This window comes from Rhinolophus ferrumequinum, chromosome X (genome assembly GCF_004115265.2).
Source record: "Rhinolophus ferrumequinum isolate MPI-CBG mRhiFer1 chromosome X, mRhiFer1_v1.p, whole genome shotgun sequence".
NCBI lineage: Eukaryota > Metazoa > Chordata > Mammalia > Chiroptera > Rhinolophidae > Rhinolophus > Rhinolophus ferrumequinum.
Genome location: NC_046284.1, coordinates 101,021,368 through 101,038,311, shown reverse-complemented (window position 1 = coordinate 101,038,311; position 16,944 = coordinate 101,021,368). Strand labels below are relative to the sequence as shown.

The following is a 16,944-nucleotide window of genomic DNA, read 5'->3' as shown; positions in this document are numbered from 1 at the left end:
AAATTATAGTTGACATACAATATTATTCAGCTTCAGCTTCAGGTGTACACTGCAGTGGTCAGGCATCTACACGGTCCACGAAGTGGTCTCCCTAATAAGACATGTGCCTTTCTGACATCCTACAAAATCTTTAAAACGTTATTGATTGTGTTCCCCAAACTGTCTTTCATATCCCTGTGGCAATGTTGTGAATACCAATTTGTGCTTTCTAATCCCCTCCCCTTCTCCCTCATCCCTACCCTCCTCCCACCTAGCAACCCTCAGCTTTTTCTCTGTATCTCTGAGACTATTTTTGATTACTTTGCTCATTTAAGAATATTAAGCCTTTTGATCTGGGAACATGGGAAATTTTCCCATTTATTTAGATCTTCTTCAATTTCTTTCAACAATGCTTTGTAGTTGTCAGTGTATAAGTCTTGCATTTATTTTATTCCTAATTATTTTATTTTTTGATGCCATTGTAAATGGAATGCTTTCATTTTAATTTCATTTTTCAGTTTGGTAGTATATAGAAAAACAACTGATTTTTGCATTTTGACCTTGTGTCCTGCAAATGTACTGAATTAATTTATTAATTGTAATACTTTAAAAAATGTATTCCTTAGGATTTTCTCTGTATAAGACCATGTAATCTGCAAATAGACATAGTTGTATTTCTTCCTTTACAAACTGGATGACTTTTATAGATTTTTCTTGCCTAATTGCCCTGGCCTGGTAAATAGAAGTGGTGAGAGCAGATATCCTTATTTTGTTCTTGATCTTCAGGTAAAGCATTCAGTCTGTCACCATGATATTAGCTGTGGTATTTTCTTAGATGCCCTTTATCAGGTTCATGGTTTCCTGAATTATTTTCCTAGGACTGTCAGGACAAAGTACCACAAACTGGGTAACTTAAACAACACAATTTATTGTCTCACAGTTCTGGAGGGTACATCCCAAATCAAGGTGTCAGCAGGCCATGCTCCATCTGAAACCTATAGGGAGAATCCTTTCTTGCCTCTTCTAGTTTCTCATGGTGGCTTTCAATCCTTAATGTTCCTTGACTTGCAGTTCCTTGACTACATCCCTCTAATCTTTGCCTCTATTGTCACATGGTGTTTTCTCTGCAGTCAGTGTCTGCATGGCATTCTTCTGCCCGTGTACGAGGTCTGACAATTAAGTTCGCGAACTTGTTGCAACGCTGTTACTAACCTTTTTTGATATCAGAGGGATCACTCATTATGAATTTGTACCAACTGGACAAACAGTTCACCGAATTTACTATTTGGAAGTGCTGAAAAGGCTGCGTGAAAAAGTTAGACGACCTGAACTTTTCACCAACAATTCATAGCTCTTGCATCATGACAATACATGGCACTGTCTGTGAGGGAGTTTCGAGCCAGTAAACAAATAACTGTATTGGAACATCCTCCCTACTCACCTGATCTGGCCCCCAATGACTTCTTTCTTTCCCTAAAGATAAAGGAAATATTGAAAGGAAGGCATTTTGATGACATTCGGGACATCAAGGGTAATATGACGACAGCTCTGAGGGCCATTCCAGAAAAAGAGTTCCAAAATTGCTTTGAAGGGTGCACTAGGCGCTGGCATCAGTGCATAGCTTCCCAAGGGGAATACATTCAAGGTGACGGCAGTGATAGTCAGCAGTGAGGTATGTAGCACTTTTTCTAGGATGAGTTCACGAACTTAATTGTCTGACCTCATACGTCTCTTTTCTTCCTCTTATTAGGATTCCAGTTACATTGGATTAAGGGTCCACTTGACTCCAGTATACCTCATCTTTACTTACCGTGCTTCCCCAAAAATGAGACCTAACCGGAAAATAAGCCCTAGCATGATTTTTCAGGATGGCATCCCTTGAACACGAGCCCTAATGCATCTTGTGGAGCAAAACTTAATATAAGACCCAGTCTTATTTTTGGTGAAATACGGTAGCTATATCTGCAAAGACCTTACTTCCAAATAAGGACACATTCACAAGTGCCAGGGTTTGGGTCTTCAGCACATCTTCTAAGGGGACATTATTGAAACTACAACACCTATTCCTAACTTGTTGAGTGTTTTTATCATGAAAGGGTTTTGGACTTTGTAGACTGTTTTCTCTGCAATTACTGAGATGATCACATGGTTTTTGTTCTTTATTCTACTGACACGGTACATTACAATGATTAAATTTTGTGTGCTAAACTATCTTGTATTCCTGGAATAATTCCTATTTGATTATGCTATACAGTTCTTTTAATATGTTGCTACATTATGTTTGACAGTATTTTCTTGAGCCTTTTTGAGTCTATATTCACAAGCCTTAAAGGTGTGTAGTATTTTTTCCTGTGATATCTTTGGTTGTGAAATATTATTTCCTCTTCTATTTTTTGGAAGAATTTGTGAAAGATTGATATTAATTCTTTGAATGTTTACTAGAATTCACCCATCTGGGTTTGGGTCTTTTCCTTGGGAGAAGTTTTAAAATTATTGATTCAATTTCTTGTTAAAGTCTATTCAGATTTCCTACTTCTTCCATCCATAATATCCTCTCATAATCTTTTCTATTTCTGTAAGATCAGTAGTGATATGTCCTCTTTCATTTCTAAGATTAGTAATTTGAGCCTTCTCCCCCTATTTTTCCTTAGTCTAGCAGAAGAAGGATTGTCAATATTGTTGATCTTCTCAAATAACCAACTTTTGGTTTTATTGATTATTTCTCTCTTATTTTTTTAAATATATTTCACTGATTTCATATAATCTTTTAAAACAATTTTATTTATTTATTTAATGAAAGTTTATTGGGGTGACAACAGTTAGTAAAGTTACATAAGTTTCAGGTGTACAATTCTGTATTACATCATCTATATATATATCACATTGTGTGTTCTCCACCCAGAGTCAGTTCTCCTTGCATCACATATATTCGACCCCCTTTACCCTCTTCTACTATCCCCCTCCCCTCTTACCCTCTGGTAATCGCTAAACTGTTGTCTGTGTCTATGAGTTTTTGTTTCTTTGTTTGTGTACCTTGTTTCTTTGTTGCTTTCAGTTTTATATCCCACATATCAGTGAAATCATATGGTTCCCGACGTTTTCTGTCTGACTTATTTCTCAGCATAATAATCTCAAGATCCATCCATGTTCTCATATAATCTTTATTACTTCCTCTCTCCTGCTTGCTTTAGGTTTAATGTTCTCTTTTTACTAGTTTCCTAAGGTGAAGCTTGGGTTACTCAGTTGAGATCATTCTTATTTTTTAACATACGTATTTATAGCTATAAATTCCACTCTAAGCACTGCACCCCATACGTTGCATCCCATAAGTTTCATTATGTTGTGTTTTTATTTCCAGGCATCTGAAAGTATTTTTGTATTTCCTTTGTGATTTCCTCTTTGCCTATTGGTTAATTTAAAATGTGTTGTATCATTTTCTCATATTTGTGAATTCCCCAAATTTACTTTTGTTATTGATTTTTACTTTCATTCCATATGGTCAGAGAACCTACACTGTATGATTTCAATCCTTTTAAATGTAGAGAGACTTGTTTTACAGCCTAGCATATGGTCTGTCCTGGAGAATATTCCACGTACAATTAAGGAGAATGTGTACTCTGTTATTATTGGGTGGGGTGTTAGGTCTTATTAGTTCATAATGTTTTTCCAAGTCTTCTATTTCCTTGTTGATCTTCTGTCTAGTTGTTCCATCCTTACTAAAAGTGGGGTATTGAAATCTCTGTTCTGTCAAATTATCTATTTTTCCCTTCGGTTCTGTCAGTTTTTACTTCACGTAATTTTCTTAATGCTTGTCTTTCTTTTCCTCAGAGTGGAATTAAGACCTGTCTACAAGTTCACTGACTCTTCTGCCAGCTCAAGTCTGATGTTGAGCCCTTCTAGTGAAAATTTCATTTCAGTTATGTACTTTTAACTCCAGAATCTCTCTTTGGTTCCTGTTTATAATTTATATCTCTTTATTGATATTCTCTATTTGGCAACACATGCACATAGACTTCTAGATCTCCCAGAAATATGTTGGAGCTTTTCAAAGTCCCCTGAAGACATCTTATCCCCTAGATTTTCCTTTTAAGTTTTTCTCCAGACCCATGGTCATCTCCACTGGTATCACAGCCTCACGCAGCTACTCTTTAAACAATTGCTGCTGATTGTTTTGGGTAAACACTCCGGGGATAGGGCTTTTCCTGGGGAGTGAGCTCAAAGTCATGTCACATAATGACAAGGCCTTGCGTACAGGTTTGTTCTAGGAACCTACAAGACAGATCAAATAGTAATAATGTGCGGGGTATAAAATGGGTCTTTTTGAGGAACTCCAATCTTGGTCTTCCCTCTCTGGTGGCTGTAAGGCTGCTGATTGTCAAGGCTACTATGTAGCTGGGAAAAACACAATGGGAATAAGCCAAGTTAAAAACCTCAAACCCTGCTGTTCTTACTGAATTCAGCAGTTTATATATTATTGACAACCTGTGGTTAATTTCCAGAGTCCAGAAAAGGCAATTTTGACAATTTTTACATTTTGCCGCTTTTATGAACGAGTGGATTTACAGAGTAGCCACATTATATTTTTAAGCATGAAATAAGTTACTCTGTGAAAAGGAAACAAGGCAAAATATGGTGCAATCAGAACATAATACTATTTAAATCGGCATTAAATATTTATATAGTCCAGGAATACCTGGGGAAACTACCCATAACTTCCTGTGCTCTATAGGTGATGTAGGAAGCACTCTGTATGCTTTGCGAAGTTTAATAGCTTCATACCTACTCTGGGAGGAAAAGTACTATTAGGTTATTGATTCTTTCTCCTTAATCACGTGGAAGCTTTAGGGGAAAACAGAAGGGAATAAAAAATGAAAAAATGGTACATCCCAGGAAGATTTCTGATAATGTTTTCATTACTGTATCAGAAATGAAAACCTTGAACTACCAGTGGGGGTCCATTTGCCTATTTTAATTTTGCGCAAGTCTAAAAGTAAACAAAACGTGTGAAAGAATTCAGCTTTAATTACTGTACATATCCTTATGGCAGATAAGGATGTTATCCAATACCACCCACCCCTCCAAATAATTAAAACTATAAGGCTCTACTTCCATTTTTGAAAAAGAAGTTTCTCTGATTACCCCGTTTCCCCGAAAATAAGACCTAGCTGGACCATCAGCTCTAATGTGTCTTTTGGAGCAAAAATTAATATAAGACCTGGCATATATTATATTATATTATATTATACTATACTATACTATACTATACTACATTACATTACATTACATTACATTATATTATATTATATTATATTAAAGACTGGGTCTTATAGTAAAATAAGACCGGGTCTTATATTAATTTTTGCTCCAAAAGACGCATTAGAGCTGATGGTCCAGCTAGGTCTTATTTTTGGGGAAACACAGTAGTTTCTTACCTAGTAAAATAATTTGAGATCCTCAAATAGCTACTGTATTTACTATATATAACAAGTTCAAATTTTTAAATTAATTACGTGATTACAGTGTATCAATGTTTCAAGTTCCCTAAAGAATGTCTTCAAAACAGATATTTTGTAGCCTTGCACATATTTATTTAATAATTTGATAAATTATTGAAGTTCTCGCTTCAGATAGCTTTAAGTACTATATAGCCAAATCAGCTAGGCTCAAACAAGATTTCACTTCTCTATTGAATTCATGTACTCTTAGCTCAGTCAAGCACAAAACAGCTAATGCTGTCACGTTTGAAAAGCTTTTATGCTGAATTTGACACAAAAGCAATCACAAAGCAGACTAAAAGGAATTTCTCTTTCAAAAGCTGAAAAGGGAAAGAAAATAAATGAAAACTCTGAGCCTGGGTAAATCTCTCTTGACACTGGAAAAGTTTAAAATCATCAAGAAGTAATTTTTCCAAAGAATCCATTGCCAAGTTCGGACCTATCTTAATAGCCTAAGGAACAGGTTGTGAAGTAACTAAGATTTCTGCCAAATGAAATAAATCCCATGATGACCACTGCTGGCAGTGCTAGGTGCCAACAGCATACCATCTTACCTCTTATGAAAGCTAAATGGCATCATCTCTCATAGGATTCTGCCATAGCCTATTGGCAGGGATTCTGATTAGGATGGAAATCCTGCATGATTTCCCCTAATTTCTGCCTTTATATCTCAAAAGAACATTTCTGTTTTATCAGGGCCATGGATAAAATCAAATGAAGCCATGTGGTTAACCAAGTCAACCACTTACACAACTTGTTTTTGTTTCCAAAAAATTAGGGGTTATACAGGAAAGAAAGTAAACCTGTGTTATGGGCATCTCTTAATGACCTGCTCATTAATTACTGACATGCTAGGCCATCTACAGTCTGTTTTTTTGCCAAATCAAGACTCTCCTGTTATCTCCTTCCACCCCATCCCTACTTTTAAGATGGACTTTTCCCACATGCCATCTCAGATTTGATTTCCATTTTGTGAAGAGGTTGTTATTATTCCCATTTTTTGTCTACCATTTTTTCTAAGCAAGAGAAGAGGTTTTCTAAATGTCCAATGAGTTAAGGAAGTGGTTAAAGATGGAACTTAATGAAATATTGTAAAGAATTAAAAATGGTAATTATTAAAAGTTATATAGCAACACATATAAATATGGATGCAATACACTAACTTTAAAACCAGAAATCAAAATTTCACCTACATTATGAAGACAAATATGTAGACAAGAAACGGAAGCGATTCTAAACAAATATTAGCAATTATGAATATTAAAATATCAGAATTGGAGGTGATTTTTTTTCTTTAGTTCAAGTATGGTGACTGGTTTCAATTTTCAGAGTGTCACAGTGCTGGCGGTGGCCTTTAAAGCCATTTCCTTGTGACACTGAGGGTAGTCATCAGTGACGCTGCTGCAAGGGAGGTTGGCTGCTGTAATCACAGCTCTCCAACTCTCAAGACACAGCCTGCTGATTGCCTTATGAGGCTCACTGGCTGTCTTGCTAATCTTAGGTACATAGACTCAGAAAGAATTTATGGAGCAAAAAGATCTTTGGTCAAATTAACCAGTGTCTCCTTAATGTCTGTCGTCATATTTCCTTCCTAAAAGTAAACTCTAAGTGATATGCCAGCTAATATCACTCAGTAGTGATAACGCATTAAACAAAGTCCAGACCTTCATTTTATAGGCTCCCTGACTTTTATAAGAATTAAAAATAGTAGTTTCATTAAAAATGGAATCCGATTTGCGATTATCTTTTTACTTTTTCATAGTAAAACAGAACATGAACATTTCTCCCAATATACTATTTCATTTTCCACTTGATAGCTTATGAACATTATAATCTTATTTGCCAGTTCATAACGATGATTGTCTCCCTTTCTGATCCTCATGGTGTTTTCTTGATGTGTTTTAACCAGATAGACAATGGGCAGAAGAGAAAATCTATGAGGTCATTTTCAAGAGTAATCGCTATGGATTCACATCCCAACTCTGCTACTAGTAAGAGGAGACACTGAATTTCTCGAGGCTTCAATTTCCTTACCTGTAAACTGGGAAAAATAATAGTACTTTTCATGGAAGGTTTTTGAGAGGATGAAATTAGCCAATATATGGAAAGTGATTAGCACCATTTTTAACAAACAGCAAGTATTCACTAAATACTAGCCATTAGGATCACTCTTAGTTTTAGCATACGTGATTCAGGAAATGATGGGAGAAATTATAGCCTTGGTCATCTTTACCTGTATTATGAATTTACATTGAAATTGCAGCAATATAGATCATTAAATTCCTAAAATACATAACACAAACAAAAGCAGTTTCCATAGAGCCAATTTTTATGATGTAGTTTTAGATTATTCAAAAGTAATTTTTTTTTTACTTCAAAAGTTTGACAAGGATAGCAATTATAATACAATTTTGTCTTTGTTTTAGGTGTTTAAAACATCTTGTCTTGACAACAAAATGGTTTTGTTTCCTCCTTTCATACTTTCTTTTGCAATTCTTTTTGTCTCTTATTTTAAGCTCCTTGCTTTTCTAAGAGCTATTAAATCCTAATCATTTTTGCTATCACTTTAGGATTCTCAGAGGTTTTAAGATGATTTCTCATTTGCCAACTTCCAGCCTTCTTGCCCTAATCAAATCTATCACCATATGCCTCTCATCTTTCCTTCCCCTCATCTGACTCAAGGGTCCAGTCCAAACTCTTTTTCCCTGTTAATTCCTCTTCACTAGTTAACCACCTTGTTTCATGATTTGCTATATTCAAAGAATCCTAAATTTTTTGAGAGGAAAAAGAAATAGCATAACATTCTGAGTACCTTATGGATAAGACCAGAGCACAGAATAACCATATGGATTCTATATTTCACATAATCAGAGCAGGAATTTGGAAAATCATCCTTAGAAATTCATAATTTATCTATGTTCATCCAAGGGAGAAAATCTTAGTGGTAACACGTATCTCGTAAAAGAATGCATTTTTATTCATCTAGATGTTGCCTTCAACAGAGGTATTGAATGATAAGTCTGTAAAATCCTATGTGGCTTTCTGACATTCTTGTCATGTAAATAAAAATTTTGTCCTTATAGTAGTTCGGGTCCTTAGGAAAAGTAGCTTTGGCAGAGACTGGCTAAAAGCTCACTAGCTCATTATTCCCATTTACTCTTCCTTAAATTAAATTTGGGACAAGTTTCTTTGATAGGTGATTGGATAAAGAACTTGTGATATATATACACAATGGAATACTACTCTGCCATAAGAAAAGATTAAATAATGCCATTTGCAACAATGTAGATGGATCTTGAGATTATTATACTAAACCAAGTAAGTCAGACAGAAAGTCGAGAACCACATGATTTCACTGATATGTAGGATATAAAACTGAAAACAAGAACAAGACAAACAAATAAAGAAACAAAAACTCATAGACACAGACAATAGTTTAGTGGTTACCAGAGGGCAAGGGGGGTGGGGGTGGGAGATGAGGGTGAGGGGGATCAAATATATGGTGATGGAAGGAGAAATGACTCTGGGTGGTGAGCACACAATGTGATATATAGATGATGTAATACAGAATTGTACACCTGAAACCTATGTAACTTTACTAACCATTGTCACCCCAATAAACTTAAAAGAAATTGGGGACAAGTTCTGGTCAACAGGATGTGGGTGGAAATGATACATATAATCTCCAGCTCTAATCATGAAACCCTATGGATTGACCAAATTCTCTCCTACTCTCCTGCTGTGACCTTGGGAAGCTGTGAGTTTGAAATGATAATTTAGCAAAATTGGAAAAGCCTGGATCTCTAAGTCACCATTTGGGGGAGAGCTCCCAAGAAGGGCTCTTCAACCTCTTTGGGACTATGATACAACCAGGAAATTAACTTTTACTGTATTAAACTATTGAGACTTCAGAGTTCATTTTTCGAATGAACTTAGTGTAAGTAAATATGCTATATAGCTTAGCATAGTCTAAATACTGACTAATTTAGAAATGGGAGCCACTTTATCCAGGAAAACTATATGTTGTTTTTTTTTTTTTTCTCAGATGACATAACTAATCTGAGATTCAAACACTTGTTTAGTGAAGGCCTTTTTCTGCTAGGAAAAAAAAATCTATAGAAGGTTTTGATCAAATACTCAGTCTGATCAAGTACCCAACCATATTACTTCTCTGCTTAAAATCCCCTAAGACTACCATTTGTTTGGCACTTAAGGTCTTTCCAAACTGACCCATAAATACGAGGTTTGAAAGAATTAAAAGTATGTAACGCACCATGCATGGTGCTTGATAAAATATAGTCAAACAAATTTTATTTCCTCCCCTTTTCTCTTTCTTTTATCCTGAAGAGTTCCAGACTTTGAAGTAGACAAATACAGGATGTGATTTTGGGGAAAGAGGAGGGCGAAGAGACGGCAGAGAAAAGAGAAGTTGGGCTGGAGGTCAGAGAATGGGAGACAAAGTGAGACTATATGTTACTCTCCCCTACTCTTACACCTACCCTTCCCTTCTCCATTCAGGCCCCTCAAATAAAGTAGGAAAAAGTAGACCTGTTACTTTTTCTAGGAAGGAATTAAGCCCAACTGATTGACTTTATGCTAGTACATAAGTACGTCCATCAACTTTGAAGTGGTCTTAAAAGACGGTGCAATGTGGAAACCAGCCCATTATATCCAGATTATTACAGTAATTTTAATAGATTTATATTATATCAATTTTCCTTGAATCTCAACTTTACTTCTAAAATTGTACCCTTCATTTCAGCTTAAATGTCATTTTCTTTTAATAAATTTACAATAAAAAACATTAAAGTTTAATCCTTGGTATAATTGTATCCAGTGTAACAAATATTTAATTTTAAAAACATATCTTTGACACTGACCTTGGTTTCTGTGATTTTCTTTTGGATTGCATCCATTGTGTAGGGACCCTCCTTCCATGACTCAAGCTTGCCTCTGGCCTGTCCCAAAACCTGTTCGGCTTCTTCCTTGGCTTCCAGCCACTGTGTCGAATCCTTTAACATTTCATTCAACTGTTGCCTCCGATTCTGAAGGTGTTCCTGTACTTCATCCCATTGACTCTGAATTCTTTCAACTGGAAGAAAAGGAAAAATGAATATATAAGAATCAGTGTGAGTCTTGAGAAGACATTTGAAATTTAACATCCGAATATCTCACATTTTATATTACTCATTAAAAACTGTTCACTGTGTTACAGCTAGGATGACGGACAATTGAATTCCTTACTTTTTTTTCAATGGCAAACATGAATTTCTGTTCAATTATCTTCCTGAAAGTGACCTAGAACGTCAGTAAGAGATGTAAAAACTTAACTCTGTCTACTCTCAATCCTTTGAGCCAAATAAGAATAAAGTTTGAGAAAAGTGCTAGAGCAGACTACCTCAAACACCTCACCCTTACCATTTCAGTACCCAACAGCCTGACTTGCAATACAATACCATCATTAGCATTTCATTCCTCGAAAACTTTGTGTTGCTACAAAGAGTTTGCTTTGCCATCTAAGTAGCAGGCTCCATACACCAGGGAACTGACACTTCCCCTCTTCTTGCCCCACATCCCAGGAGCAGCCCATAAACCGGTGACTGACAGTAGACTTTGGGGTATGAATATTCTAGCTCCCTTGAGGCTAGGGGAGATAACTGAGGCTGTGTTTTGCAAGAGTTCCAGAGTTCTCCCAGTGGATAAAGCTCCAGGGGCCCATAGTGGTAACCTGCTTCAAAATGCACCATCCTTTATTGGCTGTCTTGCCCTATCTGTCTCACTTCCTCGGTTCTCTACTAATAGTTCTGTCAATTGCCAAATAAATCATTTGTTCTCAAAACCTTTTCCTAAGGTCTTGTTAGGGTCCCCCTATCTGCTTTGAGGGGAAACCCAAGAGCAGATAGGCATTATGGAAATTTATTGCAACAATACCTAAGATTTTGTTCTGAAATACTTCATTTAAGATTGTTAAAAATAGACATGGCCACATTAATTTTTTTTAAGGACCACACCATCTTTTCTTTAAGCTGCTTTCATAAAACAGAAGTAATGTCATAGAAAACAAATATTAAACCACCATCTACTTTATCCTTTAAGCAAGAAACCTGACAGACATTCTAGATTCTTCCGTAAGCCTCACCGAACTCCATATGTAATTGGTTACTAATTTCTCTAATCTAGAATTGAACTCCTTCCCTTTTTCCCCATATTGCCACAGAAAAACTCTATTATTTTTTTGCCTGCATGTCTGCAATAGACTCTATATAGTCTCCCTTGTCTCAGTTCTCTGTTCTTCAATGTAATTTCCATACTTTAGACAGAGTGTGGAACTAATATAGATCTGACCACGCACTCTCTCATTTAAACCCTTCAGTGTCTCTCTACTGTCCTCTGAAATATCTTAACTTGATGTTCCTTTGTGATCTGACCTGCATAATATGAGAGGTTTATTTACCAAAAAAAATTATAACATAATCAGGGTGTAGGAAAATCACCAACGATAATACAAGAACTAGGCCTTGTAGCAATGGAGTTGTTACTACCTCTAGGCCCAAGAAATCAGGGGAGGGAGAAGTGGCCAGAAGCCGAGACTCATGAGGAGAAACCACGCTGAGAAGAGCAGTAACCTTCTGTGAAGGGACACAGTCAGCCTAAGACAGCTTCGTAGGGAGGGAACTAGGAGAATAAATATCCCGACTTCCCTCTGTCCACTCTCTGCAGTTTCCTACTAGGGCTCCCCAGTGGCTCAAACAACTGGAAGCCAGAGGGCATGGGGGATCTGTGATGACACAGATTAGCCTCCCAGGGTACACAGCAGGGTAGAGAAGGGCAAAGACTGGCTACGGATGGGAAAATAAAATGTACACAGCACTGTATTCTAAAATTGTGCTTATTCCGTGATGTAAGTCTAGTCCTTCCTAATTAACCCTGTTGTTGTCTCCCTAAGTTATGAGTTAAAGCATCAGGACTAGATAGACACCACAAGACTAGTGATTGTGACATGAAATCAAGAATCTGGTACCTAGAATAGGTACAACCAAATAAGTGGCCCTCATGATTTGCATCGGGTTCATTTCTGTTTGGGTGTTTGCTATGGGTCGGAAAACCAGTCAACATATTGTATTCCAACTTCAGTCAACTTGTTATATTCCGACTTCAGTTAATAAGTTGACCTCTGTTTAAATGTCAGTCTCCCTGTAATCTTTGAGCACCATTCTTTGGTTTGTTTGTTTCATTGTTGCTGCCCCTACTGGGTAGTGCAGCACCCATATGAGCACCTATTATATTTGTTGAGATGTATAGTTATTGATTATTCTTCTATTTAATCTTTAGTTTACAAAATTAAAAGTGTAAATGATATTAAGAGGAACTGTTTAAAATATAAATATCTTTAAGCTTTCTGAAATATTTTTTTCATCAATCACAGAACAATATATAACTGATATTCCAGTTACAAACCATTTTTTCAACTTATCATAGCATAGCAACTTAGCACAGCAACTTATCATCGCATCATTTTATTATGAGTAGTTGGCACCTTTTTTTCCCTTAGCCTGTTGTTATATACTAAATATATCTGAAAACAATAAAATTGACTTTCCTTAAAAAGTCTTTGATTTGCCTTTCTATTAATCAGCCTTAATTAGTGACATTATATTATGCTAGCTAAATTTTCAGAATGCCTAGTATTTCTTATATATACATGGTAAGCCATTTATTTATATTCATGCCAATGAATATTTAGTACATCCTATAGTCCATTTCAATAGGGTAGATGTAACTTATGTTTCTAAATGTCCATCACTTGATATGAGGAAGAAGTAAAGTAGTTCTTCCTATTATGTGGGCAGATATTTCTTAATTGTGGCAACAGGAAGGAACTTTTATAGCCTAGACCATTATTTCAGACAAAAATACCATTCAAATGCTTGTTCAATCACAGCAATGAAAGTTTTCATCCCAAAGGCAACACGTGTGTATAATGCAGCAAGGTAAAATGGTTTATTACGGGATGTATCCTACTAAGGGTATGGTTTCTCATCCTTGACTTTCAACTGTACATGATCATCAGATAATACTTAACTAAATAAATTACAGCCTACAGACTCACTCAACAATCCATCTGCCCCTCTAAGCACCCTTACCCATCAATCTATCCATCTAGCTTGCCAATCACCATTTTATTTACCATCTACTAGATATCAGGCATTACGCTAAGCACTGGGGAAACAAAGGAGTCTAAGACAGATTCCCTGGCTGTCGGTTGGTGCCTGTTAGATAGAGGTATTATTCACTATCTACCCAAAGAATCCAGGACGAGCAGTTCTGGGGAAAAGATAATGAGTTCATTCTTGGACCTATTTAATGGGAGGTTTTGAGGATCTATCACATAGGACTATCATTGTAATCAGATGGACTGAAGATGCCATGGCACACTGTGTATTTTGGGAGAGAAGAAAATCCAGGATTAGAAATCACTACAGAGACGTAAAATCTGAAGCCATCAATGTGAATGTATTTTCATTGGTATGGTGCATACCGTGTTTCCCTGAAACAGCTAGCCAATCAGTTCTAATGTGTCTTTTGGAGCAAAACTTAGTTTAAGACCTGCTCTTATTTTACTATAAGACCAGGTATAATCCAATCCAATCCAATCTAATCTAATCTAATCTAATCCAGTCTAATCTAATCTAATACTGGGTCTTATGTTAATTTTTGCTCCAAAAGACGCATTAGAGCTGATGGTCCTGCTAGGTCTTATTTTTGGGGAAACATGGTAGATTGAGCAGAACAAAGGGTTAAAGATGGAGTCCCAGAAAATACAACACATAAACAAAGAATATAGCAAAAGTAGCCAATAAGATGAAAGAATGGCTAGAGAAGTTGGAGGAATACTTGGAAAATGTACCTTCATAGAAACATGGAAGAGAAAGAATTTCAAAAGCACAAGAATGGTCAACATTTTTAAATGCCATAGATGTCACAAGAGATAATAACAATCATAATACCTAACATCTATTTGAATACCTACTCTGCTCGAAGACTGTTTTAAGCTCTTTATGTGCATGAACTCACTTAATCATCATGATAATTGTAGGAGGCAGGTATCATTGTTCATGTTGTTGTTGTTGCGATTCTCCTCATTTAATAGAGAATCAGAGGCTATGGTAAATGATTGGATCAAGAACATACAGCTAGTGAGTGGTAGAGCCAACACTTGGACCCAAGCAGTCAGACTCCCCAAAGCCCATGCCAAAAGTATCTGTTGGCTTCAATCACGTGAAATTCCCCAAAGACCATACAGAAAATGATTTTAGTGGAGTGGTAAAAATCTTATTGTAGGGAATCGACAAATGAATCAGCCAATGATGGATGAGAATTGGAAGATAATTACCCCCGGTAGGCAACAAGTACGAGGTGTGTTTGTCACTGTCTCCCAGATTTCACTCATTAAGGTTGAATTCTAGTTGCCCACAGCAATGACCTGCTCAATAATTGGTTCAATTATTGGCTTCTTTCCTTTCCCTATTTCACAGTCCCACCCCTCTACTGGCACTTCCTAGGATTACCTTACAAGTAAACCACTTGGACTCAAATCACTGTTTCAAGGTCTGCTTTGGGGGGAATCTAGTCTAATTTAGAATTTTATTAATTTTTTAATAAAAAATCCTTAATGCACAACTCAGGGCTTGGCACTTAGTATATTTTCATTGACTGTCAAATGAATTGTATATGTAGACTATTTCAATTATTCATGTTTCTTCTTTATAATGATGTAAAAATGCGACTTTCAAAGTTAACCCTTGCCCAGGATCTTGAGTCTTTCTTCCTCAAAAGCAATCATTGTCAAAAAAAAAAAAAAAAAAAAAGCAATCATTGCCTCTATTGCATTTCAAGTTTACATGATTTGAATACTGGCTTAAGTCTTTTACATTTTCCTCTCACTTTTCATGATCTTTATTGTACGTAAACAAATATTCTCTGGGTATCCTTTGTTTCTAATTTAATGCCTTTGCATGAACCATTTTTTTTTTGTATAAAACATCTTCAATGTCATGTTTACCAGTAGAATATTCTCATTTGATAAAAAAAATCCGTAAGTTAAAAGGTATAGAGGGGGAAATCTTGTGAGGTAAAATTAAGCAACGATCTCTCTTTCTCTAACATTCTTAACATAAACTGTAGGACAGAGAGAATCTGTTGGCATGTTTTGTTCCCTCAGACTGTCTTTTTAATTAAATTTTAGGCTAATATAGAAAAGTATATGTGTATATCGGATAAGGATATTTCTATGGGCATTTTCAAATTTTGAAACATACTGAGCCCCAGAGGATAATCACAACAATAAAATATCTTATTGTTATAAACATAAGTACAATCAGATGAATACTAGAAAGACAGTCAGCAGATGTATCTCCCTTTGTGAAATAACCAACCATATGTAAGAATCCATTTTGCACAGCAGAAATCATGGAGAGACTATTTCCTTTTCAAAAGGATTCACCATAAAATTTTTCTAAATAGTCAATTTGCCAAGTATATTTAAAATATTATTTGATTTGCATTCCACTCCCAGGTATTGCATACTTATAGTCACCAAAAACCGTGTACTAAATTGGAAGATTCCCCAAATAGGAAAATACCCAAATTCCTATCTACTGTAAAAAGGAAAAACACATTGTGGTGTATTTATCAATACTATCCAGCAACAAGAATGAAATATCTACAATTATATGCAATAATATGTATTAATCTCACAAACATAATGCTGAGGAAAAGAAGCCAGCCCCAAACAAGGACATACTGTTTTATCCATTTACATAATGTACAAACACAGGAAAAAGCAAGAATACTGTAGAAGTCAGAATAGTGGTTACCCTTGTGGTAGTCAATAAAAGAGACACGATGGGGACTTCTGGTAATAATATTCTGTTTCCTGATTTGGGTGATGATTACACAGTTGTATTCAGTTTATGAAAATTCACCAAGCTAGACATTGATGATGTGTGCATTTTTCCTTATGTATATTGTGCTTCAATAAAACTTTAATAAAATATTATTTGACTTGTGAAATGTATTCTACATACAACTTTGGATAATTCACCTTTTTCAAAAGGGTTGCACCTGTGAAATATGCATCATTTTGCCAGATATGAATGATAATAAGAGATGCATGGTGTTGCTGAGGACACAATATAATTTAAACCTCAGATTTGTGTGATAAAGAACATTTTAGAAATACTCATTGGACAATGAACCAGATTAGACTTACAGAAACAAATCAGCACACAGAGAGAGTAATGAAACAGCTATTCAGTTATTTAACAAAAGAAACAAAGCAGTGCAATTGATTGATATAGCTGTCCTCAGAGTAAACCCTGTAAAAACATATACTAAATAAAACTTTAGAATCATATATTATATATATATATATATATATATAATATATGTTCTATTTTGTCAAGGAATG

The 16,944-nt window shown here is 35.7% G+C and overlaps 1 protein-coding gene across 6 annotated transcripts in view; it reads right to left on the bottom strand.

The window, feature by feature from the left end:
* DMD (dystrophin) overlaps positions 1-16,944 on the bottom strand; it is a 2,143,628-nt gene that overhangs the window by 546,833 nt on the left and 1,579,851 nt on the right. For all 6 annotated transcript variants that reach the window (XM_033109718.1, XM_033109734.1, XM_033109713.1 and 3 more), the window contains exon 53: positions 10,355-10,566. In XM_033109718.1, the coding sequence (XP_032965609.1) occupies positions 10,355-10,566 (212 nt within the window). The remainder of the gene's footprint in view (positions 1-10,354; positions 10,567-16,944) is intronic.